This window comes from Echinococcus granulosus, assembly GCF_000524195.1.
Source record: "Echinococcus granulosus chromosome Unknown EG_S00147, whole genome shotgun sequence".
NCBI lineage: Eukaryota > Metazoa > Platyhelminthes > Cestoda > Cyclophyllidea > Taeniidae > Echinococcus > Echinococcus granulosus.
The window spans coordinates 32,344-58,238 of record NW_020170527.1 but is presented as its reverse complement, the minus strand read 5'-3'; the positions used below and the strand labels follow the sequence as shown (position 1 = coordinate 58,238).

At 41.6% G+C, this 25,895-nt stretch overlaps 4 protein-coding genes across 4 annotated transcripts in view; 2 read left to right on the top strand and 2 right to left on the bottom strand. All coding sequences in view use genetic code 11, as the record gives it.

The window, feature by feature from the left end:
• Nucleotides 1-1,101: 1,101 nt before the first annotated feature.
• Nucleotides 1,102-5,710, top strand: EGR_09423 (Glycoprotein 3-alpha-L-fucosyltransferase A; the record flags this gene model as incomplete). The annotated part of the gene is made up of 3 exons (XM_024498672.1): nucleotides 1,102-1,284; nucleotides 5,259-5,353; nucleotides 5,419-5,710. 3 exons carry the CDS (start codon nucleotides 1,102-1,104, stop codon nucleotides 5,708-5,710), a joined length of 570 nt encoding a protein of 189 aa, XP_024346906.1.
• A 3,624-nt stretch (nucleotides 5,711-9,334) lies between these two features.
• On the bottom strand, nucleotides 9,335-15,089 carry EGR_09422 (hypothetical protein; the record flags this gene model as incomplete). The annotated part of the gene is made up of 4 exons (XM_024498671.1): nucleotides 9,335-9,501; nucleotides 10,306-10,460; nucleotides 13,304-13,393; nucleotides 15,001-15,089. The coding sequence occupies 4 exons, from the start codon at nucleotides 15,087-15,089 to the stop codon at nucleotides 9,335-9,337; spliced, it is 501 nt and encodes a 166-aa protein (XP_024346905.1).
• Nucleotides 15,090-16,608: 1,519 nt separating this feature from the next.
• On the bottom strand, nucleotides 16,609-18,614 carry EGR_09421 (hypothetical protein; the record flags this gene model as incomplete). The annotated part of the gene is made up of 4 exons (XM_024498670.1): nucleotides 16,609-16,653; nucleotides 17,410-17,441; nucleotides 17,488-17,618; nucleotides 18,589-18,614. 4 exons carry the CDS (start codon nucleotides 18,612-18,614, stop codon nucleotides 16,609-16,611), a joined length of 234 nt encoding a protein of 77 aa, XP_024346904.1.
• A 5,437-nt stretch (nucleotides 18,615-24,051) lies between these two features.
• EGR_09420 (hypothetical protein) overlaps nucleotides 24,052-25,895 on the top strand; it is a gene marked incomplete at both ends in the record, with an annotated part of 4,193 nt that continues 2,349 nt past the window's right edge. Inside the window, one exon of the mRNA XM_024498669.1 lies at nucleotides 24,052-24,069. Coding sequence (XP_024346903.1) covers nucleotides 24,052-24,069 — 18 coding nt within the window. The remainder of the gene's footprint in view (nucleotides 24,070-25,895) is intronic.

Sequence of the window (25,895 nt, the reverse complement as noted above, 5' to 3'; positions counted from 1 at the left end):
TGTTTAGGAATTTATGATACTGATAGACGATAATGTAAAATGTTTATTTGCTTTTATAATACCTGATCGGCTAATTTTTACACCAAATATAGACATTTAGTACGGATTGGTATAAGTGCCACTGTGTCATAGAGATTCATGGCTGATAAATGCGTACCTTGCCCCTACCCTTTTATGCCTTGAGGATACTTCACACAAGCTGTTGTGTTTTATGTAGAAAAAAGGATTTTTTTCCCATAAATTAATTTTTTTATGGATAATGTACTGCCTTGCCTGCAATAGTGTCAAGTCGCTTAAATGTTCTTTTTTCTGCTTTGTGTAGGTGGATATATACGGACGCAATCGAGCGCAGTTTCCACCCGATTTGGATCCATTTTATTTTCTTTCACTAAACTACAAATTCTACCTCTCATTTGAGAATTCCAACTGCCGGAATTACATAACGGAAAAGGTCTACGTCAATGCCATGCAGTGCGTGACGTTTCCTCCTTAATTAGGCCAAATGCAATTGAAGTCTGCCCTAGGATAGCCGCCTTATCAGCCTCAACGTAAAAGTTCAGCATGAGAGATTTCTGCCACCTTCTACTTCTTCTATCATCTCAAGTTAGGTAGCCGTGACATGTTTTTTCTGGCTGAAGCACCTGTCCGCTAAGCAGAGCAAAGCTATTCCATAAGGGTAGCTAATATCAGGTATCTGGGAGTTGAATATTCTAACGTGACCATGAGAGGAATGTGATATGAGCGGCATGACGTACACTGTAGGGAAAGTGGATATTGGACTGCATGTGGATCCATTCACATTACGGCACGTTAGCCTTCGCCGGCGGTAAAGATTTATTCGCAATTTAATTTCGTTTGAGCCAGTTTAGCTGTGTGTCACGTCTGTTACCTGTTTTAGTTAGTTATGACAATTCACGCATTATACGCAGCCAATTTTACCCTAAAACACTCGGTTTCCTAAAGTATTCAATTTTCACTTATGCACAGTAAAAGGATAGGGATGTCACAGTTTACTTTAGCAATTCATTTGCAACTTATGCTGGTGAGTTTTTTAGCCATTCATTCATTTATTCTCTACACGTCATGGTGTGAAGATACGATATGGTTCCCATTGTGTTGGGCGCCTTCAAGGACGACTACGAAAGCACACTGCCTCCTCACTCTTTCATTAATGTGGATGACTACAGGTCGATTCGTGAATTGACCGACTACTTGCTCTATTTGGACAAAAATGACACCGCCTATGCAGCCTACTTTGCCTGGAAGGAGCATGGCACATTTGTCGTGAGTCTCTAACCTTTGATACATCAATATAAGGTAGCTGCACACGAGTAAGCAAAATCTGTTTCTCAGTATAAAATGGTAAAAAGTGTAGTTGATGAAGAGTGTATAAATCAACAAATACGATAACCACACTATCTGTGAAGGAAATCTACCGAGTGAAATGGAAAATTTTTGCTTACTGCAGGCATAATGCCCACTTACGCGGGCGAAACTATAGGTTAGACTACCTAAAGGGAACCGAAAGACTGCAGTTACACCTACCAGCTGTTATTAACACACCAGCGTGAGCATGCAGAGTGTACGTAGTGCATTAAGTTCCAACGCGTGTGAAGTACATCATAAACTCCTAGTGAACGCAGGGTATGGGAAAACTGATATTCGAAGTGAAGGCGCTGAGCAGGTGTTCTTACCTTGAAGTCGTTAGTGCTTACGCAGACATCTTTAAAAACGAGACCAACACATCGAGGAACTCCAACTGATAACATTAAAGAGTTTACCGTGCAAAAAGTGAGTTGAGGTAGAACAGGTAGAGAAGGCGTACTGGCCGTTTGCTGCTTTGTAGCTTGCAACACTCCTAACAGACAACAGTATTAGTCATTTCACCAGACAAACTTATAAGTGCATGCACATTTTAGGCAATTTTGAATAGTAATTTCTCAATTAGTCACCTATCTTTGCAGTGTTCCTTGTCTGAACAGAACTTTGCCCCATCGTTGCCATTGCATGCTTTGCCCTTTGTAGGAAACATAGAGCTATGCGTAGACAAGAGACAAGTAGAACGTAGTCGGTCTGCGCGTACGAAATACTGAAGTTGGAACTGTTGCATAGCCAGCACTGAAGATCATTTCTCAAAGTAGCCAAGGAGATACAAAGTTTGACAAGTGAATAAATGTCAAAGCAAAAAGTAGCTACTGATTGGGTGAATGATTGAGTAGGGAATAAACGAATGATTGGGCGGACAAAAGGAGATTCAATAGAGTTTCTAACTTCTGAATCATAGAGACCAATCAGATTGGACTGTCGCCTGTGCGGTTTCATGCACAGACTAAACGCAGGGGCTGTAGACTTACCGAAGATGAATGCAGCTGAGTTCTTAGATTCTCAGAACCTCTGCTTTTACAGATCCCTCCCTGCCCTCGAATGACATCATCAACAGTTACCCTCTCCTCCTAGCCCGTATAACGTTAACTCTTACCTGACACCTGTGTTTTTAAGCTGCCTTTTTATTCAGACTTCATTCTGTCATCTTAAATCGTGCCAGCGTTACTTGTTTAAGTGATCTTCCCAGTGAGTTTTCTGTGCTACTTGGTCAATAGAGGCTCATATCGCATCAACTCTGCATGGGTCGTTGGAGTTGATAATGGGTGCGATTGAGATTGTGATTTCTGCCTCTGTTATGCGTTGAGATTGATAAATGCTTAACTCAAGCTTGAGTCGAAGGGCCCAAGAAAGTTGGGTTACTCAGCACTTATGCTACCATGTAACGTCTGGAAGACACAATTCATCTGGTGCATCGATGTTGCAGAATAGTGTTAACGGCTGTATACTGTTAAAAATGAATCAATCTCAGCGCAAAACTGTCCTACATTTACTTTTATTTGCACTCTGTCATTGCCACCGCTACACATCTTCCCTCACTTTCCCATTCATTCATCGAATAACTGGTCAAAATTTTACTTGGGCTATATTCATTATCCTCTGTACAACCCGGAAGTTGCGCGCAAGTGTTTTGCATAAAATAGTCATAGTCTGCACATGATGCAACCAAGTTCGATTTGTTTGTGTGATTTCGTTTTGAAGGGACCAAAATCGCGAAGTTAACTGCAGTTACGATAACGCGCCGGTCTGCGTGAGAGCCTCAAAATTACTGCTAATTCACTATAGGCTCTATCCAGTTGACAATGTCGTCGCGAAGCCCACTCATCAGTTTAGACACTGCTTTCAATTCTAACTTACAGCCTAATGTCCGGATCTTACCCACCGACATCTCTTTTAATTGGGCGCAACACCCCCAGCTTCTCCCCCTGCCGCATCAACTGAAAAACCGAATGCGGCTTCAACCACATTTACCACGGGTTCACTTAATTACAAATACGCTGCCTGACGGGGAAATATTGACTTAGCATCTTTCCGCACCGCAATTACTGCCCGCACGACGACCTAGGTGTAATAATTTTTTGTCCTTTTATCATATTTCAGCATCTGCATTAAGCCTTTGGCCTTTGATGATACTTTAAACGCACTCAACCATTTCTCGAATGATTTAACACCAGATTTCATCCGAACCAATTCAGCAAACAACGCCAATACAGTGAACGAGAGCTTTCCATCACTATCAGCCTCTGATAGAAGCCTAAAAAATAGAATTAAAATTTAAACAGAATACGCAGGAGTCTCTGTTAACCGTCAGCTGTGTGGCATTTGCCTCACTGCGTGAATTGGTCACACAAACAACTTTTTTAAATGATACTGGACTGTGATTTGTTCATGCATTCACTGCTGAGGTGCTTAGGTATATCACGTAGGCAATGACGATGATAACGACGGAATCGCATGCTTGTGAGCAGCATTTAGCTTTTCCACTCGCTATTCCTTTGATGGCAAAAGAAGGCGCTACAACTCTAGCAAAAGGTAGCTGTCCTAGGCATGTGCATAGTTGATTCCGTTGGTAATGCTGTGACGTCTTGTGACGTCTTCCCCTCTATCGTGGAACGTCCAGGACATCAGGTTAGTCAGACAGGCGAGTAGTGATTCAATAACATCAGGACTGCATTTCACTAGCCAAATACTTTTTGTGCATGAGTTGTCAATTCGGATGCAAAAATGCCATCTGAATGGGGGCAAAGACGAAAAAACCCTTTGGTTCCATACACTGAGTACATTGTAGAGAGGTGTGCAATTTATCTTACGAGGCAGGAGTACTCGGTTCAGAGTTCAAGCACTCTCCTGTAGATTCGTCATCTGAGAGTGGTCATACTTTTTTCGCATTGTAAATGTGTACCAATTTCATCCAAATAAGAACGCATAAATCGTGTCTTACAGGCGATATCTCATCATGCGATTTTGCCCCCTTCGAAGGCATCACTTCGGACACATGCATTCACCTTCCTCTCAGTACTTTGCTCAGACAATAAAGTCAAATTTGAAGTTGTAGGAGTTAGCAGTACGATTTAGCATTACAGTGGCCTTTATAACCATATGTGTTCCTTCATCTCTACTGCGCCTTCCTGGTAGCAAAAGTGAAGTCGTCCTGGCCTCTGGTGACTGCCATTTATACCGTTCCAACATGCAAAGGTTGTCAACTTCCTTGTGCTACTCTACACCTTGACTTTTCGGTTGAGATTTAACAAGCCACCTTGTCAAGTTCAAAATTGAGCGCAGTTACACCTTACCACTACAATAGAAGGCGAATTTATTCGTAATGAGAAGGAGAGGATATGCAAACTAGCATTCAATTTCAAGCAGAAAATGACTATATCAAATTTTGGTCCCATTTTAGGACACTTCTGTAAACAGCCAGAAGGTTGAATGATTACCATTGGTGGCGAGCGCTTCCGCTGTCCTAGAGCCCTCTTCCAATTTAATTTGGTGGATCCAAACGCTACTGTTATCCATGGTTCGACTTGCAACTCCATCATGAAGTGTGACGTGGACATTCGAGGAGGTTGAGGTAGTATGCACACAGCGTTATTAGTACGCAGTTCTTCAGCTCACTCCAAAACAAGATGTCTTAACCGCCATGAAGCATCTACCCATCATTGGGGAGTTTAAGCCAATTTTTTAAACAGTGTCTGGATGGTGCGTTTTACCACAAAATTCCTTGATGCGAGATGATAGGCAATATAATATTGACTGTACGTCCATGTTGATGCGTGCATGCATGCAACAGCGTGTAGGGTTGAATTCAAGTTTCTGTCAATAATGATGGCAAATCCACCTTCTCACGCCTACTGACAACTTCAAACACTGTACAGTACGGTGATGATGATGACGCCGTAAACCGCCATCTTGACCCCGAATTCAATGCCTATCTCCGAAACGAAGGTGACGAACTGATTCAATTCCGTGCGTAGTCATAAACGAGCATCAAATGTTAGCATGAAGGAGCCTGGTAAATGGTCTGCTGCCATAAAGGATATCATCTCAGAAGGATGAACTTGCCTCCCCCAGCCCCTTCTTGGATAAGGAGAAGCAATGGAGTGTCATCTGCTTCCATCTCTATACCACATCGCGTTGCCAGTGCAATCGTATAACACTCACTGATTGGCTGGTTCCTGGCTGCAGCATACTGCCAAATATGGTTGTTAGAGAGGTGACGCTCCCATCTGCTTCGATCTTTTCATACCTCCATCTAGCACAGGCGATACAGATGGTCTTTTGCAAGAAAGGGTATTGCGCATTGAAGGGCACTCAGAAGAAGCCGTGAAACTTACCTGTCAAACACATGAAGTCAGACATGAGAGTCTACACATTCCTCGTTCATATCGGTATAGCAACTAACTCACGTCAGTAGTTGAGCGTTGATATTAAGTTGGATAAAGGAAATGGTGCAGCATTTGCCACTGAGTTCAATACTTTCATACTCTCTCAATGACCGCACAATGAGTTTCAAAGTGCTAACTGGAGCTACTATCCCTAGTTTGCCGATCGTGTGATCTACCTAGAGTTTGCTAAATTGCAGTTACTATTGGGCCAGGCATTCAGGGACAAGAGACCTCTGCACAACTAGGCCAGTGACATCTTCCTTTTCCAGCTCATTAATTTACTAGTACCCAGTCAGTCAAATAGTCAGTCCCTGATTATCCCAAAAACCTGTAACTAACGGCAGCTTAACACAGGCAAGCTGCGTAAAACATGCATATGGGTGTATTTTAACTCATAAGGGCGCATTTTGGTAAGAATACTCTACAATTCCAGGAAGGAGAAATGTTAGGATCACGTATCACTGCTAAATTACAAGTGGAATAATTTGGCATTGAATTTGTGGAAGTAATTGGTGGGAGGGATGATAAGATATCGTTATCTTTCATTAGCCCTGCATTCAAGTACTCCACAATGCAGATGGTTTACGCTTTGAATGGTTCAAAGAATGTAAGAACAAAAGCACAACAGGCCATCAGTTGAGTCGCTTTGGTAGAGAAGACACGCCGAAATTTGGTAACGCAGAACATTAAAATAGCGTGCATTTATGGGATATAACAAAAGGAGGCAGCTTAAGTAGAAGAAAGAACGTAGAATTCCACAAACGGAGTTTGGCTATCAACGAAATTGAGGAAACCCATATAACAAACAAAGCTGGGTGTCAATACAGCGTGTGTAAAGCACAGATTGTGGTTAGCGGCTTTGCACCTCTCACAGCATAGCCATCATTCTAGCAGATTTACCTCTGGAATGAGAAACGGAAATGTGTCACCACATTGTTTAAATAGAGATGATAGCTGGACCAGAACTGAAGTGAAACACTGAGTGCAGGTACATGGTAGGGAGTGAGAGAAATATGTATATCCCATCTCACTCAGTAAAAATATACTAGAATATACCAACATATGAATGCACTCCATTTCGCAAAACAAATACATCAACACACAAATTCTACTTCAATAGTGCACAAATGTATCTAAACGTGCCAGTATGGGTGTAAAGTTTATTTCATTTACACAAAAAGAAATCCACACCTAGTATTAGATGCACCCACACCAATTTGCCAATACAGAGTAATTTCCAAACAAAACAGAATGGAATTACCTGTAAACGTAAGCCAACTCACCTGGCTGTACAATCACCAGTGTGAGTTGATGAAGGAAGCATGACATAATTGGGAGGTGAGATGTCTGGCTGGGGTAATCCAGCAGACTGAACGTACGACCGAAATAATGCACCATTCGTGGAAAATCCGCTTCCAAAAATCACAAACAACGACCAAATGCTCGTTGAAATGAACACTAGGCAAGGGCAATCAATGGATGACTCAAACAGTCGAGTCATCTAGAACAAGCATACAATACAATTTGGCGCAACAAAGGATCAAGGTGAACGATCTCTCAAGAGTAATTTAAATCCACTATATCGCTTAAAACCGTGGTGCATCAGAAATCTCAGAAAGGTACATCCTTCTTCTAGGAAGGCAACAACTTGCATGCGATGGATTTTCTTGCTTCTGTACTCCATTCTTCTGTTTGCATCATTAATTTGTTTTGAAGAACCTTAAAATCGTTCTAGTATCTCAGATGTGGCAAAAGTGCAATTCCGAAATAAAGAGGACTTGTGTATCCCGAGTGGGGATGGTGAACGGAGCTGTGTAAGCACTGTAATTGGGCGATTGAAGTGGTGCAATTGGACGATAAGGCACCAATGGAACATAGAGAGCCCAGTTTGAATATAGTCCCAGCACTCTTGATTACCACGGGTGAAACTTTAATTTCTACAAGTGGAAAATTGGAGTAGAGTAAGGAATAAGTTAGGCAAGTTTATGCTTTCTTTATTCAAAGTTGCCTTTTAAAATGCCCGGCGTTTACTAAACATGCTCATGCACACATACGAAAATAATATGGTATGAATTACTCCAGCTCACAACCGCGCAATATCATAGCAACCAAATTTTTGCTAGATTCCATTCAAAGACAGGTGATACCATGACTGGATTGCTACTTAAACCGCATTTTAGATGACATTGATAATGCTGGCGGTGAACAATTGTAGCGATGACTATTAACTGCAGTGTAATACGTTGTTTGTTTAACTCTCAGTTTTGACGGAAGATTTGCTTTGAGTCTTATCTATTGTACCTTTGCCTGATAGGCTGGCCTATGGGCGATGACAGTGGTCCCAACTCGAATCCACTCTTAAACGACAGCTATCCTTATTTCTTCTGCTAAGTGATAAACCTCAACGGAGCGGAAGAAGTGCATCTGCTACGGATGGAGGATCAGTGACGACTCCAAACAGAAGAGCTGAAAATGATGTCTGCCTTCGGCAACAATTGCAATCACGTGTTCTGTGGAAAAGCTACTAAAGACGGATGGGACACTAGTCATGAACTATTTGGAAATGTTTTGTTATGGAGCTGTCTAGTGTACCTTCATGAAGATACCGATAGTGTGAGCTCCCGATACCTCCTCCACTTTCCTACTAGCCAGAGAGAACCCAGGTAGTTATGTGGCTGTGGAGCTCTGAAGCTAGAACCAAGTGGTAAGGCGAAACAGGCTTAAATACCTACCTCCACTAACCTATGTTCAATCCCATCCTCTCTTTTCATAATTATGCTTTTAGGCCAGTGTTCCTACGTCCAGTTGTGGACACTCGTGTCGCCGCGCACAATTCCCCGTCCATAAATCCAGTTTCCAAACTGGACGAAGCTGCAGATCCAATTGAATTGCTAAGGCAAATCAATGAAGTTGCAGTCAAGTATCTCCCCAAATACACGCAAATTTGATAACTAGCACGTTTGCCTCGTGGGTGTGTTCTTTCAGCGCTGAGTACGTTGTGATGGCTGACACTGGAGACCGACCTAGGGAAGTGCGGAAGACGACGCTCAAAGGAGGAGGTGGGCCATGCAGTGCTTCAGTTGATTGTCTCACTGTCAGTTTCGGTAAAGGGCTGATTTGTTTCTTAGTCATTGTTCCTGGCAGGATGGGTTAGCCTCTGGGCCATACTAGTACCCCCAAACCTCACTGTATGTTGAATGCATATACTGTGGCCGAGTATTGTGTCTCCTTTCATCTTCGGGGAAGTTTCGCGGTGCTACTGTTAATTGTAGCATGCCGAGTCTTTCAGGGGGGCTAAAGGGCTGGAGGTCATGCCACCGATTGAAAGTGCAGTAGTAAGCCCCAAGTGCAAAATGGAATGCTGAGTTGACCAAGTAGTCAAAGCATTGCACGACACCTTCAAGAGTGTATTCTCACTCAAATTTAATCTGTATGCCAGTAAGGGGAATCGCAGTGCCTACCAAAGTTGGCAGTGAATAAGAAGAGGAAATCGCCTTTTGAGTTTTGAAATGTTTGAGTTGCTCCTTCTCTACAAAGTTTCAGGAGTCTTTCACAATTGATAATATTCATAAAATGCATAAATAACAATCAATATGTTGCATATTTGAAGGCTCTCGTCTGGGGATAGTTGATATGCGCTTAAGTTTATCAGGATCGGCGCCACTACCTTGCATAAACTCCCATGATTTGTTTTGATGTGCGTGTGAGGAAGTCATTACTGTGTTGTGAAAAGCTTTTGAGAAAAAAATAACAGTCTTGGATTAGTTGCGACTGGGTAAATTGAGTGGAAAAGAGCATTAGAGGCAGACGATCTGTAAAATAACCAAATAACACCGTGCAGAGCACTACACTTGATGCCATGAACAGGCCTATTCATTTTACTATGAGATGATTGAGCAGTTCTGTGATCGGTCCCTCAGACACGCAGAATACGCTCTAATTAGTTTAGTTTGCCGTGGTTTTTACACAATAAGTCTTCCTGCGAGTGCTGAAGGAGCTCCTCAACGAACTGTCTCAGCAATTCACTGCCTACTTAGCACTTCGAAAAGCTACCTTCCTTAAATACCGTTGCGTTTTAACTCCTTACTCCTAAAATCATGGCTATGAGGACGATTTTTCCCTCTTATGATTAAGGTTCCGCAAAATGTTTATCTAATCGAATAAGTCTGAGATGCCGGAAATGGGAAATTCATGAAGTAATAACATAGGGTGCTTCCATCGTAATTTGATAAATCTTGTTTTACAGCATCATTCCCTCTCAAACCACTGAAAGTGTACCACTTTGAAATTTTAGTATAAAGCGTTAACGTCGGAAACAGCGTGCGAAGGGACGTGTGGCACGTTGTCATAGTATTTGGGAGAAAAATGACTTAATTGGCCAAAAATCCAATATAGTCGGCGCATTAGAAAATGATAATGCAGTATTGAATAATGCCGGCATTCCTACTTCCTCCATAATTACAATTGCTGTGACATGATGCTGTCTTCAGTATTTGGAAGACCCGTTTTCAAGGTGGTGGAATAGATACTATTTAACGAAGATGTTGTAAACTGGGTAACAAAGCCATGTCATAGGTACTAAATCTTCTATCACGTAAGCGGTCGTGCTTAAGATAAGGTAAAATAATTAATTGGGTGTATAATGCTTGCAAATCGCTCCTCAGTTTGGTTGACAAAAATAAATAAGGGCATCTGCAGCAGTTCAATTGAAGAAGGTATCCCAAGATCACAGACTACTTAATAAACTCACTTATACTCGTATGAGTTATTCTAGTAGCCATGCCTCTAATCACGGGCTCCCTTCGTCTATGGGAACCAAAACCGCAATAAAGCAGAAGCTCATTTACATTTTCATTCAAACATAATAATTTTTTGTTTCGATAATTCAAAGCGGTCCTAAAAGTCGGCCCGAACTAGGGCGTGGTCGATGCACTTGGTCTAGTGGTGTGAAGGGCATCTTGGACCGAAGATGTTAAAGTTAAGGTATTGTGAACCAAATCTAGAACGATGGTTATAGAGGAGAAGCTATTTGCTTTGCTACTTTCCCCTCAAGGAGTCTCTTAAACACTTGAAACACTATGGTTCCGGTTAAAGGTTAATGGCTTGCTGAAAGTTGGTCTCCATGAAGTACACACTAACGAAGCTACAACCTATTATTTAGAGGAGCTACCGACGGACCAAGACGCTTTAAGTAGCAGATTCTACGTTTCCTACCAAATGAAGTGGTCCTGCAAGCTTTACCAATTAAAAGAAATTGGTTTACCATCAGATACTTAATTGTAATTATTTTGTCTTTCACTTTTCACCAACTGATGAGGGGCGATGTCAGTTAACAATTTTGCTTTTTAGTGTTTTGGGCTAGAGTTCGCATTATGTTAGCATTTAAGTATTGCAGAGAATTTAAAACACGGCTTTGTCAAATCGATGTAGTCATATTGCCGCATTAAAACGCAATACTGCATATGATACTAGTAAAAGAGAGAACATTAGCAGACCTACGAGAAGCGCAACAAGCAAACGTATGGTTTATGGGTTTACTCTCAATAGTATTATGTCGAACTTATCTAGCAGCTTCTGTTTAGGTAGCTCTCAAGACCAAAATCATATGAGAATTCATTGTCAGGCGCCAAGAATGCGTAAACTCAGGGATAGGTGCTGTTCAACCAGGTACAAGGTACACGCATTCCTGTGCAGCCTTGAGGCAAGTGATGAGATGAGCCTTTATGAAGGTAGGAATATTTTGGAACACAAACATTAGGGCTGAAACAGTAAGCATTTTCGAAAAAAATCTGTTGGTGTGATTAGTGCTCGAAATAGAGTCCCCTCGAAAGGGCGATGGGATGTGACTCCATCATTGAGAGTAGAAACGATCCTAAAAATCGGCCTGAACTAGGGCGTGGTCGGTGAACCTGGCATAGTAATGTGAAGGACATCTTAAACCAAAGATGTCAAAGTTGGGGTATTGTGAACCAAATCTAGAACGAGAGTCCTAGGGGGGAAGCTGTTTGTTTTACTATTTCGCCCTCAAGAAGTCGCTCAAGCACTTGAAACACCATGCTTTCCGTTGGGGGTTAATAGCGTGCTGAAAGTTAGTGTCCTCCTAGCACACACTAACGAAGTTACCACCCATCATTTAGAGGAGCTACTGACGGACCAAGACGCCTTAAGTGGCAGAGTCTACGTTTCTTACCAAATAACGTGGTCCTACAAGCTTTACCAATTAAAAGAAATCACTTTACCATCAGGTACTAAATTTCACCAATTTTGTCTTTCACATTTTATCAACTGATGAGGAGGCGAGGTCAGTTAACACTTTTGCCTCTTAGTGTTTTGGGATAGAGTTCGCACCCTGTTAGCACTTAAGCATTGCAAAGAATGTAGAACACAGCTTTGTCAAAGCGATGTAGTCGCAGTGCCACATTGAAATGTATCACACCATGTGACATTATTAAAAGAGGGAACAATAGCAGAACTACGACAAGTATAACAAACAAATATAAGTATGGTTTACGCGTTTATTTCCGATAATAATACATCGAGCGGATCCGGCAGCTTCTGTTTGGGTAGCTTTTGAGACCAACGTCATACGTAAAGTCGTTTTCAGGCGCCGAGAATGCGTAAACTCAGGGATGGGTGCTGTCCAACCAGGTACAAGGTACACTCATTCCTGTGCAATCTTGAGGCAAGAGATGAAATGAGCCTTTATGAAGGTAGAAGTATTTCGGAACACAAATATCAAGGCTGGAATGATAAGTATTTTCGGGAAACTGTATTGGTGTGGTGAGTGTATGAAACAGAGTTGCCTCTATCCGCCATTGGATAAATGTCCATGTAAATAAAACAAGTACCCATCGTCGTTTTATAGGGAAGCCAGCTATGACCTACGGGAACCCCGTCTTGAAAGGTTATTGTACCGTTGAACGAACTCCAACTCGTCGGACCCTCCATCTTTCATTCTGCCCGCAGGCTATTTCAATCTGCATGCATCCAGTCACTGCACGGAAGTCAATCATGCGCATCTGATTGGCGGGTTTGGACGCCAATCGGAGAAATAATCGTTGTATATGCGCCCACTTACTGGACGGTACAGCCATATCATAACCACAATCGAAGGGCATTCGTGTATGGTACCTCAGAGAATTGGGAAGAGAGCCATAGGTCATAAATAATGGGACTTATAATGTTATTTTGGCTTGGGAATAAGTAAGCAATCATAAGTTCCTCCAGCTGTAAGAGTCCACTTACGGTGAGCGACTACAAACCACTCTTCTTACCCTAGTAGGCCCCATAGAGTGATGGGTTCGGTTCCCTCTCACAAAGTCGATGTTACGTGGTTGCCGGAATTCAAAATGCGGGCAGTTGCATCATGCATGACAAGGTTGACACCCTTACTAGGCTGGCACGAGAAGTGCAATGAACTTTCGTTATGCGGTGCTACCTGGCCTCCTGAACTCTAGCATTTCTGGCACTTTTGTCTACAATGAACAACCTGTGGGGGTTCGCCAGCTTTCAATGGCAAAAGCGTTGCCGCCTACTCGATTGGTGCAACAGAAGCATTGTGAAGCACGGTGAGCTCCAAAGAGAGTCTGAATTCATTTATCTTGAGCCTGTATACAAGATTTGATCTAAAAATTAGCTTAATGGGGTCGTGAGGTCTTGCAGAGAAAGGTAGCCGAATCAGGGACGCATTTGTTAGTTTTAGTGCACCCATTATCATTCGTTGAAGTTCTCCTGTTCACCTGAATTGTTGCCTAAACTGCATGTCTCATGTTATGCGGATGAGTAGCAACAGACTATCCAGATGCGCATGATATAGAAATCTCGTTGTCCGAACTTCCCACGTCACATGCGTTTCGCCTCAGAGTACGGAGAAATTTCCTCAATGCCACACTAGCCCACGCAGCGAAATTCTAAACCCTGTCAATCTTTTTGTAGTTAAAGTGATGGCATGTGCTTAGCACTAGGAAGGAGAACTTTGGAACAGCGTGGGCTGCATTACTTGCTCAGTCCACTCCGATTAAGCTGCAAAATAGGCGAAGCTGAATGAGTTATACAAATTCTCCCCTACCGTAGCAGAAAGGGAAGAAATCCTTTGTGGTTTGTGCCCACCTACAGAGACATGAAACTATCCATTCTGTGAGTGGGCAATGTTTTATCCACAGCAGTCCATCCTTTGCCGTTTTCCCTCTCAGCAATTGGGGTCTACACGATTTCTCCAATGACTTGTAACAGCCAATTAGCCTAAAGTTCTTTTTGCCGATCAAACTCACTTGAGAGAATACATACTACGAAACTCACTTATAGTCTACTTACGTTCCCACCCTTTCCCCACCTACCACCGGTGGTGATTAATGAAGGAGGAATATGCGAACTGCCGCACACTAAAATGCAGTGACTGTACCTGTCTAAGCACCATCATCAGTCGTGCAATGAAAGGCAATCGCGCACTTTTACTCCGCAGCGATTCCAATTTCCTAATGCTTTCTGGTTCCCCAACGCAGAGAAAAAATAGTGATCCTTGGCAATTCAGGTGCTCTAAAGGGTGGAGGCTTTCACAAGGCCAAGCGAGAATCAGGAGTGCATTCAAATGATCAGCAGCTTATTTTAAGTAAAACAATGGCAAGCTTCCATTCCGTTATTGTCCAATTTACCTTAATTTTAGTCTCTGTGTGGTTTTGATCACCACTTGTTCATGAAAAGTACCATTACTAACCCTTTTTCATGCACCTTCGTCCATACATGACTGACGCGTTTACAGTCACTTGACTACATTTTACCACTCCCACCCATCCAACACAACTCCCAAAAGATTATTCCAATGCCACTCCATTATGCAAGGTAAAAGAACGGGAAGTAGGTAAGTTCCTTGAAAAAAGCAGTATACAGACGCACGTGGGACTGTGCGGGGAAGTTAATTTCAACCAGTGCAATGCTGGTGTTGGTTGTGACAAAATCGCATCCACTCTTACCACCACAGGTAGGTGCCCAATTTTTTAGCGCAAAAATACTCCTGTAAAGAAGACGTTCACATAAAACAAAGTGATACATGACCCACCTTACTAATATAATTAAAATATCCACATGTGCATGTGTACAGAAGCAAATACTCCATCTAAGCAATATAAATACATCCACACGTACACATATTCACTAGTACAAAACACATCCACACACAATATCTCAGGCGCATACTCCTTTTTGCTAATGCTAGCATATACATACCTACACACACCTAGGTGTATGCTTCATTTCACTAACACAAGCATGTATTATTAAATAGGAACAAACGAATTCTGTTACTACTTCTCTTGCCCAGTTCATGCCGCACTGTTCCGACCTCATCACCCTCGTTTCTTCCACACTCGACTAGAGAATCATGATTTGCCTCCACCATGACAGCTGACTTCGTGATTTTGGGGCATGTGAAAGCGGAGGAACATCATCCTAGTGAGTTGATGGGCAAGTACCTAAGTGCTAAAACTATAGAGAGCACATCGTCCATAAGTGAAGAGTATCTGCCTGAACGGAATCAGAGGATCAAATCGCGAGATGCAGCCTATTGATGCGCCAGGTTTCAATAATACTGTCAATAATATAATCTAGTGGGAACGTTAGTGAGAAATCGAGGGTGAGTAGAAGCAGTTTTCAGTTCACCTTTTTTGAAGAGGAAGCAGAAGGCGCCTCTTCGTGATGACCATTTGGGGCCGCAGTGACCTTGAATCCACCAGTGCAAGCATAATATGGATGGCTGAGTTACGGCCCCCTCTCCCTTATTTCTTGGCAAATGTGATTAAAAGTGATTTTAAACCCCAGAGCTGTCTACATGCATGATTTGTGAGACCCGAACTTAGCCTAAATTCCTAGTCTAACGCTTTTGATCTAACTTCTCATGAATGATTAGAAATGCTCGCTTTCGTACGCTCTCCTGCAATCTCTTACGCATTTTTGAATGTACACCCGATCAGAGAAGATTTTGGCTAATATGGTGCATGGAAGTCTAATTTTGGCACGCATTACTCGTAGTTTTAGCGAAGTTTGGTGCATTGCCACTTTTCTGTACCGCCAAAAATGCCATCGTATTGAATGCAAAAATAAGCTCCCATTCGATCGGTATGTTTACCAGTAATTTTTCGTGTAAAATGAGCCAGTCTAATAGTAACCAGGTCTCATCACATGAAATACAAGAAACCACTCTGCCATAAAAGTTGGGTACGTAGTTTCTGCTAAAGTTTTAATATCTTGAAAGAGTAGAATAATCTCCAACGCAATATGCATGGACTACTGAGGCGGTGAAAGAGTAGCATGGTTGCAAACACATTAGCGCATATTAATAGAGTTATCTTGTTATTTTGGGTGATGAAGTGATTCAAAATGGCAAAAACATGGCATTGCCCCTAAGGCAATCCCATTCTAGAATCGACTTGGAAACAGTCATTCTAAATCGGTGGGATGAAGCAAGCTATGTAAAATCTGGTCGTTCTTATTTTGTAAATGATGGCAGCTACAATTTACTTTACCCTTAAACTGGCTGAAACGTATTGCACCTTCCAAAGAAACAGACAGGCATAAGTTGTTTTTGAACTGAGCAGAGTTTAAAAGGTTTAGCAATCCATATAGTCCGAAAGATTGTGTTTACTTAACTGGGCATGAACGTGAAAGTCGTCTTGGTATCTAGCTCACTATTTGCGCCTTTTATCACTTACGGACAAAGGGCTATGTATTGTGGGAAGGTGGAAGTGCTACGAGTTAAAGCATGACCGCACTGAGAATCATGTATAGATCAGTTCGGTCGGCTAAATGCGGACTTAGCACACAATCAACTCATTTGGTTTGATGTTTCCTATTCATGCATTTTATGATTGTCGTAATTATAAGTAGATTGATGCTACAAATTAAGGTCAAAATAAAAGTAGTTTGCGGCAGTTTTTGCAAAATTATGCTAGTAGTTCAGTTTGTTGTCTCACTCACTTGTTTCCACTTAAATTACCATGCAATAAATGGAATGAAAAAGAAAGAATATGCGAGCACAAGCCAGAGACTTGTGACGAAGTTATACGATGACGTCAGCGCAGATTGCAGGCCATTTTTACGCCGTTATTATAATAAAGTGGTAGGAAATGGTAGGTTGAGCTGTCGTCACTCGGGGTACCGCAGACCATAAGCAAATTCGGTACGTAGAATGATTAACTCATGAGTGTGGTGGTTGAAGAGATTGCATGACAGGCGCTGCCTCGTTGCATTCCGTAATATGAGGTAAGGAAGAGTGCACGAATCAATCAAAGCACTATACTACCTATGAACGTTTCCCTTCAGGTTGCACCCGGAATGGCCCTAACGAGACCTTAATGCCGTAATGGCTTTAGGCCTTAATCTTCCCACTCTTCTTTTGTGAATTCGTACCAAGAATTAAAAAATTAATTTTCCCTTCACTGGTTCCATCCTAGGAATCGCTCATTGGGTACACCCAACCTGTGTGCATTAAAGCAGAAATCTTTCTTCACCAGCGTGTGCAGCATTTTGCGTTAGTTATCATACTACTTAAATCGAAGACATCTTCTTCCACTTTATCTCAGTTGTTTCGATCACAGCGTCTGCATTGGAGGCAGAGGAAATAGCCACCGAATCCAATGCAAAGCATCACCTGTGAAATTTCCCGTTGTCCACTCAAATAGACTATGATTTCAACAAAAAAACAGACAGCAATTAGGTACTTGTTTACATTCTCCTGCCGTACACACCCTTCCGGTTGTTTGGTGTGTATTGCCTTTTAGAGGACTAAATGGCCGAACCACAGCTAAGCTCCACTTCAAATGCAAACGTACAAATAATGCAGTAGGGTAATGACGAAGGCTAAAGAAGTACAGCACATTATTGACAATGCGTTACAATGATCCTAGCGTTTGTAATTGTTTGATTAGAAAAGTAGCCAAATTGTTTGTCAAAATGGGTTTTAATCTTGGTGAATTTATATGGATAGAATGTATTTGGGCCTACTGCCTGAATACTAGCAGTCCTCTAGGCTGTGTAATAGCCACTTCTACCAAACGACAACATTTTAGGCAATAATAATTAACTGAAGTACTGTGAGGTAAGAAATTGCTCTTTAAACTACCCGCTATATTAATTGGGTGTCGCAGTGCCTATTGCTAACGCATGTGTACATAAAACGTCTGCCTTCAAATTCACACCGCGAGTTGTGTTAGTTGTTAGCGTCGTTTCAGGTGAATATCTTCCCACAAACATGATGAATAAGAAGTTAGAGGAAAAGATTTTGCATGGATTGGATAAGTGTGAGAGAAACGAGGGTGATGAGGGCCGAACAGTGCAGCATGAACTCGGCAAGTGAAGCAGTAACAGTGGGTTATATATCACTTTGGTTTGTGTGGACGTATTGTGCATAGGTGAAATGATGTACGTAACTACGTCTGTACGTGTGGAGAGTACACATTTACCGTCATTTGTGGGTGTATTTTCGCGTTAATAAAAATGGACATCTACCTATGTTGGCTAGTGTAGCTGGGATTTTGTGTTTATGTCGTCGAGTATGTACCCCTGCTGTTATGCGTGGATGTATACTTATATTGTTGAATTTGATTGTGTGCCCCTCTTTTTGTTGCTCAGCTTCCCGTCATTTTGAGTGAAAAGAAGCAAAGTAAGGCCTGGATTACATTGATTTGCCTCCTCTCCCTCGCTATTGCTCAAATCTCTTCCAATTTGACCAACACTATTGGAGTGACTGCCGTATCACAATTTGCCATCGCCGACGCTTCTAATGCTGTTGACGTTGCCGCTGCTCCGGCAGGAACTGCTCCACTCATACCTTAAAGCCGACAAATTTATTGTCATTGTCAGTCATCTTGGCATCATCTCAGATATCTATCAAAGTGCGTCACTCGTTTTCGAAACTGAAATTACTAAAATGAAAGCGCTTAAACAGTTAGTCAGACTCGCACCACTCAAGGCTTTCATTCGTTCTTCAATTGAGCCATCTGTCCCACTGAAATATCCTCACAAAGAAGTAATGCCTCACCATCTAATATCCAAAATGTACTTTTACCCCTTTTAAATCACCAACTCAGTTCTCCTATCGTAAGTTACCTTCGACGTTCAACTGCGGATCAGCCACATACCGTACAGTAACTTTGGTGATCAACATCACTAGAATAAAGCATTTTGCTCTACCAAGGTAACTTTCTATCAGTAGCGATGAGGCGTTCACTAGTGCATAAAATGTGCTGTCCGCGCCTTGACAATGACTCCATTAGGGCGTCACGACACATTTGCTCACATCTAACTGATCTATGACTTCTGCAAAACTACAAATCAGTCGTTTTTTTAGAAAGTTCAACTAGTGGACACCCATCTAAAAGTTATATAACATTAGGGTTTCAGCAGATCTTTTTCAGCTCAACTTCAATTCGCAGGTATTTGTGAGCACAAAAATTGCCCAAAATCTGCCCACTTCCATGCCCTCAGACTGTCTCATTCGGCAAAACAAAACGGCTGTGGTGTTACCCTCCCTATTCCGTTGGACTGGATTCACTCACTGTCCAGTCATGGCGAAAAGGCTTTAGCGGCTCACAAATGCTTTGTTTGATTTGCAGTAAATGAAATCCCTTCCCTTCACCAATCGTGCTTCCACCTTCTTCCCACTCTGGGTCGCTGCTAACACAAGACTACAATGCCCTGCCTACCACTTAACGCACTCAACGGATGGCAACGCTTATTATGCAGCCCCTAAGATATCGGATCCAGAGATTGAAGACGGGAGACTAAAATTGGAAGGCTAGCCCATCGAACAGTTCTCTCTAGACTTTGTTGTAGGGAGTAAAATAGATCGAGATGTCATAAAAAGCACATTTTAAAGCAATTTGGACATATGCGCATGAATACATGCGCACATTTATATATGTGGATGAATTACACAGTGCAAAGGAGCTAGTCCATCCATTTCAATACATTGCCATGAAGAAATTTAGGGAATTTTCAACTGTCAAATACGCGCTTGCCTGTGGAACGGGTTCGCTACTAATGCGTGATCTAAGTGCCTCTAATGGGAATACAATGAGAAATGGAGCATTCCAGCGGGTGTCTCGTGCAGGGTAAACTGGTCCTTGTGCAACAGGCACTCAAGGTAGAGGTCGTACATGAATCACGAAACGAGGCATGATGCTGGTGTCTGACTGAGGATAGCACTGTTCAAAATGTCTCAGTAACCTCAGCAGTTAATTGGATGTGGTCACGCCCATGCTCTTGTATCAACCTATCAAAGCATCTATTATCTGGAGGCTGAGAGTAATGAGGTAAAAGGACGATTTACGGGATGCGTAGAGAAAATGAGAGAGGCATTATTGTTGGAGGAATGTGGGAAGTGGTATAGTTCGAGGGAAGCTAATAGCTCTTTTTTGTCAGTGATAAAAAAGAGTTGGAGAATAAAAAACGTGGTGCATCTTGCTGTACAAAGTAAGCCTCCTCTGATTAGAGACAACAGGCGGAATTTTAAGTACGGAGTACGGAAGGAGGAAAGAAGGAAGTGTCATCAGTAGTGCATGGTATGGTATTATCCACCTGTTTGGAAGGTAAAAAATGGACATTCGCCCAAATTGCAGGGTAAATTTCGAGTGATACTACAGTGCACAAAATTTGGTCATGGCAGCAGCTTTCGCTAGACAGGTAAAGTGCTCAACGAGGCTGTTGGCTATGGCATGGTAGACGGGCTCCATTATTTCATCGCATTTGAGTATGTATTACAAATTCAAGGGTAAAGCAGATGTTAAACGTGAGCTAGGGTCTCTGTTGGTGCTGCTTTGTTAACAATGGCGTACACTTGCCGAGCTCTTGAAATCTTTAAGGACAGCTCATGCCTTTATAACGGATCATATTTGTTTTCATAAATAAGAACTTCCGAGAATTTATGTTCACTTCGATAATCCTCACTGATACATTCCAAGATGTTCGCTATCGCCACCTGCGATGGATGCATACTTTGTTCGACCCGGGAAGGATTGCGGTTTTGCTTTTTGAACAGCTTAGTAGTGCTAAACTCGCATTGGAACAGCAAAGCGTCCTCATTATGCCAGTCAATTTTCTTCCTAAATTTCATCTTTTTATTTTATTCCATCAATTGGTAGTTATTCTTTGTATTCCTAATGCAAACGGTTGCATCTAAGAAATATGCCGAATACTTTCCACAATGCGTGAAATATTTTGGTATGGATGAAACTACCACACACAACGCATTTCTACATGTGTCAGTCAAATTCTCCCTTGGAGTTGAAGCAACAGCTTGGAAATTTTTTACATGCATCTTTAAATAAAGGCGAAATGACTCAGGAGTGCTGCTGAGCAAGAATGAGAGAAAGAATTACTTGGAGGAAATTGTTAATGATAGCAGACTAATACAAATACGAGCCTAGGCATTAGTGCACGAAAGAGAATAAATATATGCATGTAATAAATTACCTACGGATCGTACTAATTTCATGCTCTTATCTATACCACAACAAAAGGAGTTGCACCAAACAACGGGTTATTGCGTAAATCAAAAATAAAACTTGTCATTTGCAGTAATCAGAATGCAGGACTGATCAATTGAACGAAAATTCATGCTCACCTATGCTGGCAGAAACGTCTGACATTGGAGCGCCTGAGGTGTCTTGAAATTGAGCGCATGTAACAAGCAGTCGAGGAGCTTGAATTGTCCTTATCAGTGGGAACAAAAGACCATGACATATATGAAATTCAGTGGAGTAGAAACGAGCAGTAACCTATAATTGCAGGCTTGGTATTTGTAAATAAGCCTTAAAAAGACCCCTGAATCTGTGTGTGGCAGTTAATGACAAATTTGCTCGGAAATTAATTTAAAACCATTTAAAAGGTGAAGCTGCTCGGAAAGGTTAAAACAAAATAGCTTATTAGTGCTTACCTGGAATGCATACAGCAACTAATGCCCAAATGTGCGCAAAGAGGTCTCGTCAAATGTAGTAGTAGGACATGTCGGACTCTGCTTACTCTTCGCACAAGTGAGAGTGAATATTATTTGGTGTTTTGTTAATTGCTTGTTGTACAGCTCCTCATTCTGCTTGCCTTGTGCGCCAAAGATAGTGGCACTCAGATGCTGTAGCAGAATTATGACACTGCTTTTCGACAATTTCCTTGGCACAGTATTGTTATTTTATTGCCTTTCCTGTGTCAGAAGCAAATTCATTCAATACCTCTGACTCGTTTCTGTTCCAATGCCTTATTTTCCGTGATATTTTTGAAAGATAACATAACAGAAGACCACGAGAACTCAAATAAAGTTAAAAGTTGAAAGTGAGTAGCGCAGCAAGTGTCTTCCTTTGGGGGTTTTCCTAGATGATTTACGGAATCACTGACACTGCTTTTTCCATAATGCCAGAATAACGGTGATGCCATGAATCAGGGTGCTACTTTGAAAGTGTGAGTTTCTGTTTTGTGCAAAAAGTGCAGTTCTCATGGATATTCCGACCTATTGTGTGGTGGTGGACATGATTGCTAAGTACTTCAAGATAAATGGACAGTTTAGCTGTGGCGAAATTAACCATTTGTGGTGATGATGTGCAAATACGGGATCGCGGATAATAGCATAATTTTTACACCCACTATTGCAATAAAGTGGTAGAAGATGATAGATTGGGACGATGTTATTCTGTTTGTCGCAGACCATAAACAAATTCGGTGGGTAGACAGACTACAGTATGGGTGTGGCGATTGTGAGGATGCATGATAAGCGCTGTCTCGTTACATTTCATTAAGTCATGCTTTTTTATGCGTTGGAGACAATGAAGAAGGATTGGTGCTTCGATGCACACAGGTTAAGTGTGCCAAATGCGAGATTCCTGACACGGGATCAGTGAATATCAGGCCGCTTTTAAGTCTTTAAGGGGAATTCACAAAAGAGGCGTAAAAAGGTTGGGGCCCGAAACCATTATGCGACAAATGCCTCGTTGGCATTATTCCTCGTAAAATCTGAAGGAAAACATTCATAGGCAGTGGGGCGCTGTGATTGATTTGTACTATCTTCTTTGTCCCATTTTACGCGAGCTTGTCTACATATGTTTGCATTAAAATTACATTCACTCCAACCTTGATTTAAACGCTCAATTATACATTCAAAATAATTTTTCGTTTGATGAAATCTTTCCATGTTGTCGAGCTTCTTCAATTTTACTTAAGCCTACAGCTGAATACATGCACCTTACTATTCACTCGTTCCATCTCAGGAATCACCCATTGAGCACACCCAAACTGCGCTTCATTAACCAACAATCTTTCTTTACCATGGTGTGAGACGGTTTGAGTTAGTTATCATACCACTTAAATCGAGGATATCAGCGCCCACTTTAGCTCAGTACTTTCGGTCACAGCGTCTACGATACAAAACAATAATTGTAAAATTGACCGTCGGCACACAACTCAACCTTATTTACAACGAAAACAGACAACGACTGTTATCCAGCCTATATCCTCCAGCTGTATGCAGCCCTTTTGTTGATCGGTCTACAATGCCTCCTGAAGGACTAAATGGCCGACCCAGAGTGAAGCTCCACTTTAAATGCAAACCTACAAATAATTCAGTGGGGTAATAAAGGGTAATAAAGCAGTACAACGCACTAACAGCACGTCCTTGTATTTTTAGCACTCAGATTTGTTTGATAAAAAAGTTCTTAAGTCGTTTGTTAAAGTGAGTTTCAATCCTAGTAAATTCTTATGCATAGAATACATACAGACCCATCACTTTAATACCAGAAAACATTTTGGGCTGCGCATTAAACATTTCTGCCGACATTAATATTCTAGGTAGTAATTATTGCCTAAGGTGCTGTAAGGTAAGGAATTACTCTTCAAAACATTCTACTATATCATATTCTCAGTTTGTTTATGTGGATGTCCCAGTGCTTACTGCTCACCCGTGTACATTGAGCACTTACCTTCGAATTCCCATAGCAAGTTGTGTTGGTTGTTGAGGTCGTTTAAGGTGAATATCTGTCCATAAACACGATGGATAAGAAGATAAATGAAGAGGTTTTATATGCATTAGATTAGTATGGTGAAAACGAGGACGATGAGGACTGGACAGTGTGGCATGAACTGGGCAAGTGTAGTAATAATAGGATTTATTCGTTTGTTCATATTTATTAATGCATGCCTGTATTAAGGAAATGGAGCCTACACCCAAGTGTATGTGGGTAAGTGTGTACTAGCATTAGCAAAAAAGAGAATGCGCCTAGGATTTTTGTGGATGTGTCTTATATTAGTGAACATGTATACACGCTTGTTAGTACGTGTGATGTGTTTAGAGTGCTGAAATGGATTATTTGCCTCTGTATACATGCACATGTGGATATGTTATTTGTACTAGTAAGGTGGGTTATATATCACTTTGGTATGTGTGAACGTATTTTGCAAAGGCCGGATGTTGTATATAACTGTGTGGGCATGTGTAGAGAATACACGTTTGTTGTTGTTTGTGGGTGTTTTTGCATTGATACAAGTAGGCATCTGCCTATGTTGGTTAGTGTAGCTGGAGCTTTGTATTTATGACGTCGAGTATGTACCCCTGCTATTATGCGTGGATGTATACTTATATTGTTGAAGTTGATTGTGTGCCTCTCTTTTGTGTTAAAATGTACTTTTGTACTATTTAAATGGAGCGTTTACCTGTGTAGCCATTTGTGGATGTGTTTTTGTGCTTTTCATTAAAATGCACACTCACGTTCTTTAGCATCGCATTAATTCCAAATTAGTTATATGAAACGCCTATATTTCTATTTAACCATTGTTTTGTATTTGTAGCGTGAGGCATATTATGCCTTGTACGTGCCTGCATTTTTATGTTAGCGAAATGGGGTATGTGCCAACGTAATGTATACCACTATCGGTAGACATGGATGCAATTTTGCATTGGCGAAGTGGTGTTGATGCCAATTTTGGTATGAAATGCCCCATATGCATCTAATTGTACTTGTGGATGTTTAGTGTATTAGATGAATGACATTTATTCCTTGATTGTATGCGTGGGTGTGATCTTGAATTTGTGAAGTAGTGCATATTGCCAAAATTGTTGTATGTGAGTCCTCTTCAAGTCAATTTACCAGCTTTTATTTTAGTTTGCAGAGGTGGGTAGTTCAGTGCTTATTTGTCATCCATATGTACTTCGATCACTCGCTCTCGCGGTTCCATTGTAAGCTTTGCTGACTGTTAAAGCTTTTCAGTTGCGCATCTGTCTACGTAATTGATGGAGAAGTTGAAGCTTGTCGTTTCAGATGAATCAGATGATCGTGGAGGAGACATGGACGACAAAAAGGGAATAGTTCAGCGTCGCATAAACAAGCATTACTTGTTGAAGTACTCATCTTTGTACATATTGTTGCACAAAATTTTGCAATTGTTTGGAACCAATTGATGTTCTTTTTGGTGGAAAATGCTTCTGCTGTTCAAATAATCATTTGCTAAAGGCTTAATCCCACAACATTTTACCATGTCTGACCACTGTGAATGAATAGTTCACTTGTTGCCATAGGTAAGTATTGTGCGACACTGCGAAGTTGCTGTTTTTTTGACGAGTTTGGGTGGCATTTTGATCACTTGGTGAGTAATTTGGTGTAGAGGACACCAGCTCTACTTTGGCACCCGTTGTCGCGATGGCGGTGGTGTAATTGCTCGCTATGAACAAACTCATTTGAAATGGCACGAGTCATATTTCCATAGTGTCAATTCCAGCAGTTTCCTACGGCCTGTCCTTTGCAATAATTGGGTACGAAAAGCGCATTAATATGTGATCAAGAAAGTGTTAAGTGGTATTTTCTACGGACGTTTCTCGCTCTAACAGTTGTACATTTTTCGTTGGGGCGGGTGGTGATTTTTCCGCTGAATATGTAGGACTTACTCTTACAGTGTAAAAGTTCAGTGAGCTGTAGACTTGTTGGTGCTCTCGCTTAAACGGAAGGTTAGGAGGCGTTATGGAGAGCTCCGTTTTTTCAAGTCGCAGTTCCAATTGAATACCTTCATTTGGGTGACCAAAGGCATTGCGTTTAGGAGCATTAATTAAAGTGCCGTAGGTACTTCTGGGTAGTGATTGGAACACGAATTGTTGGCACATTTGCT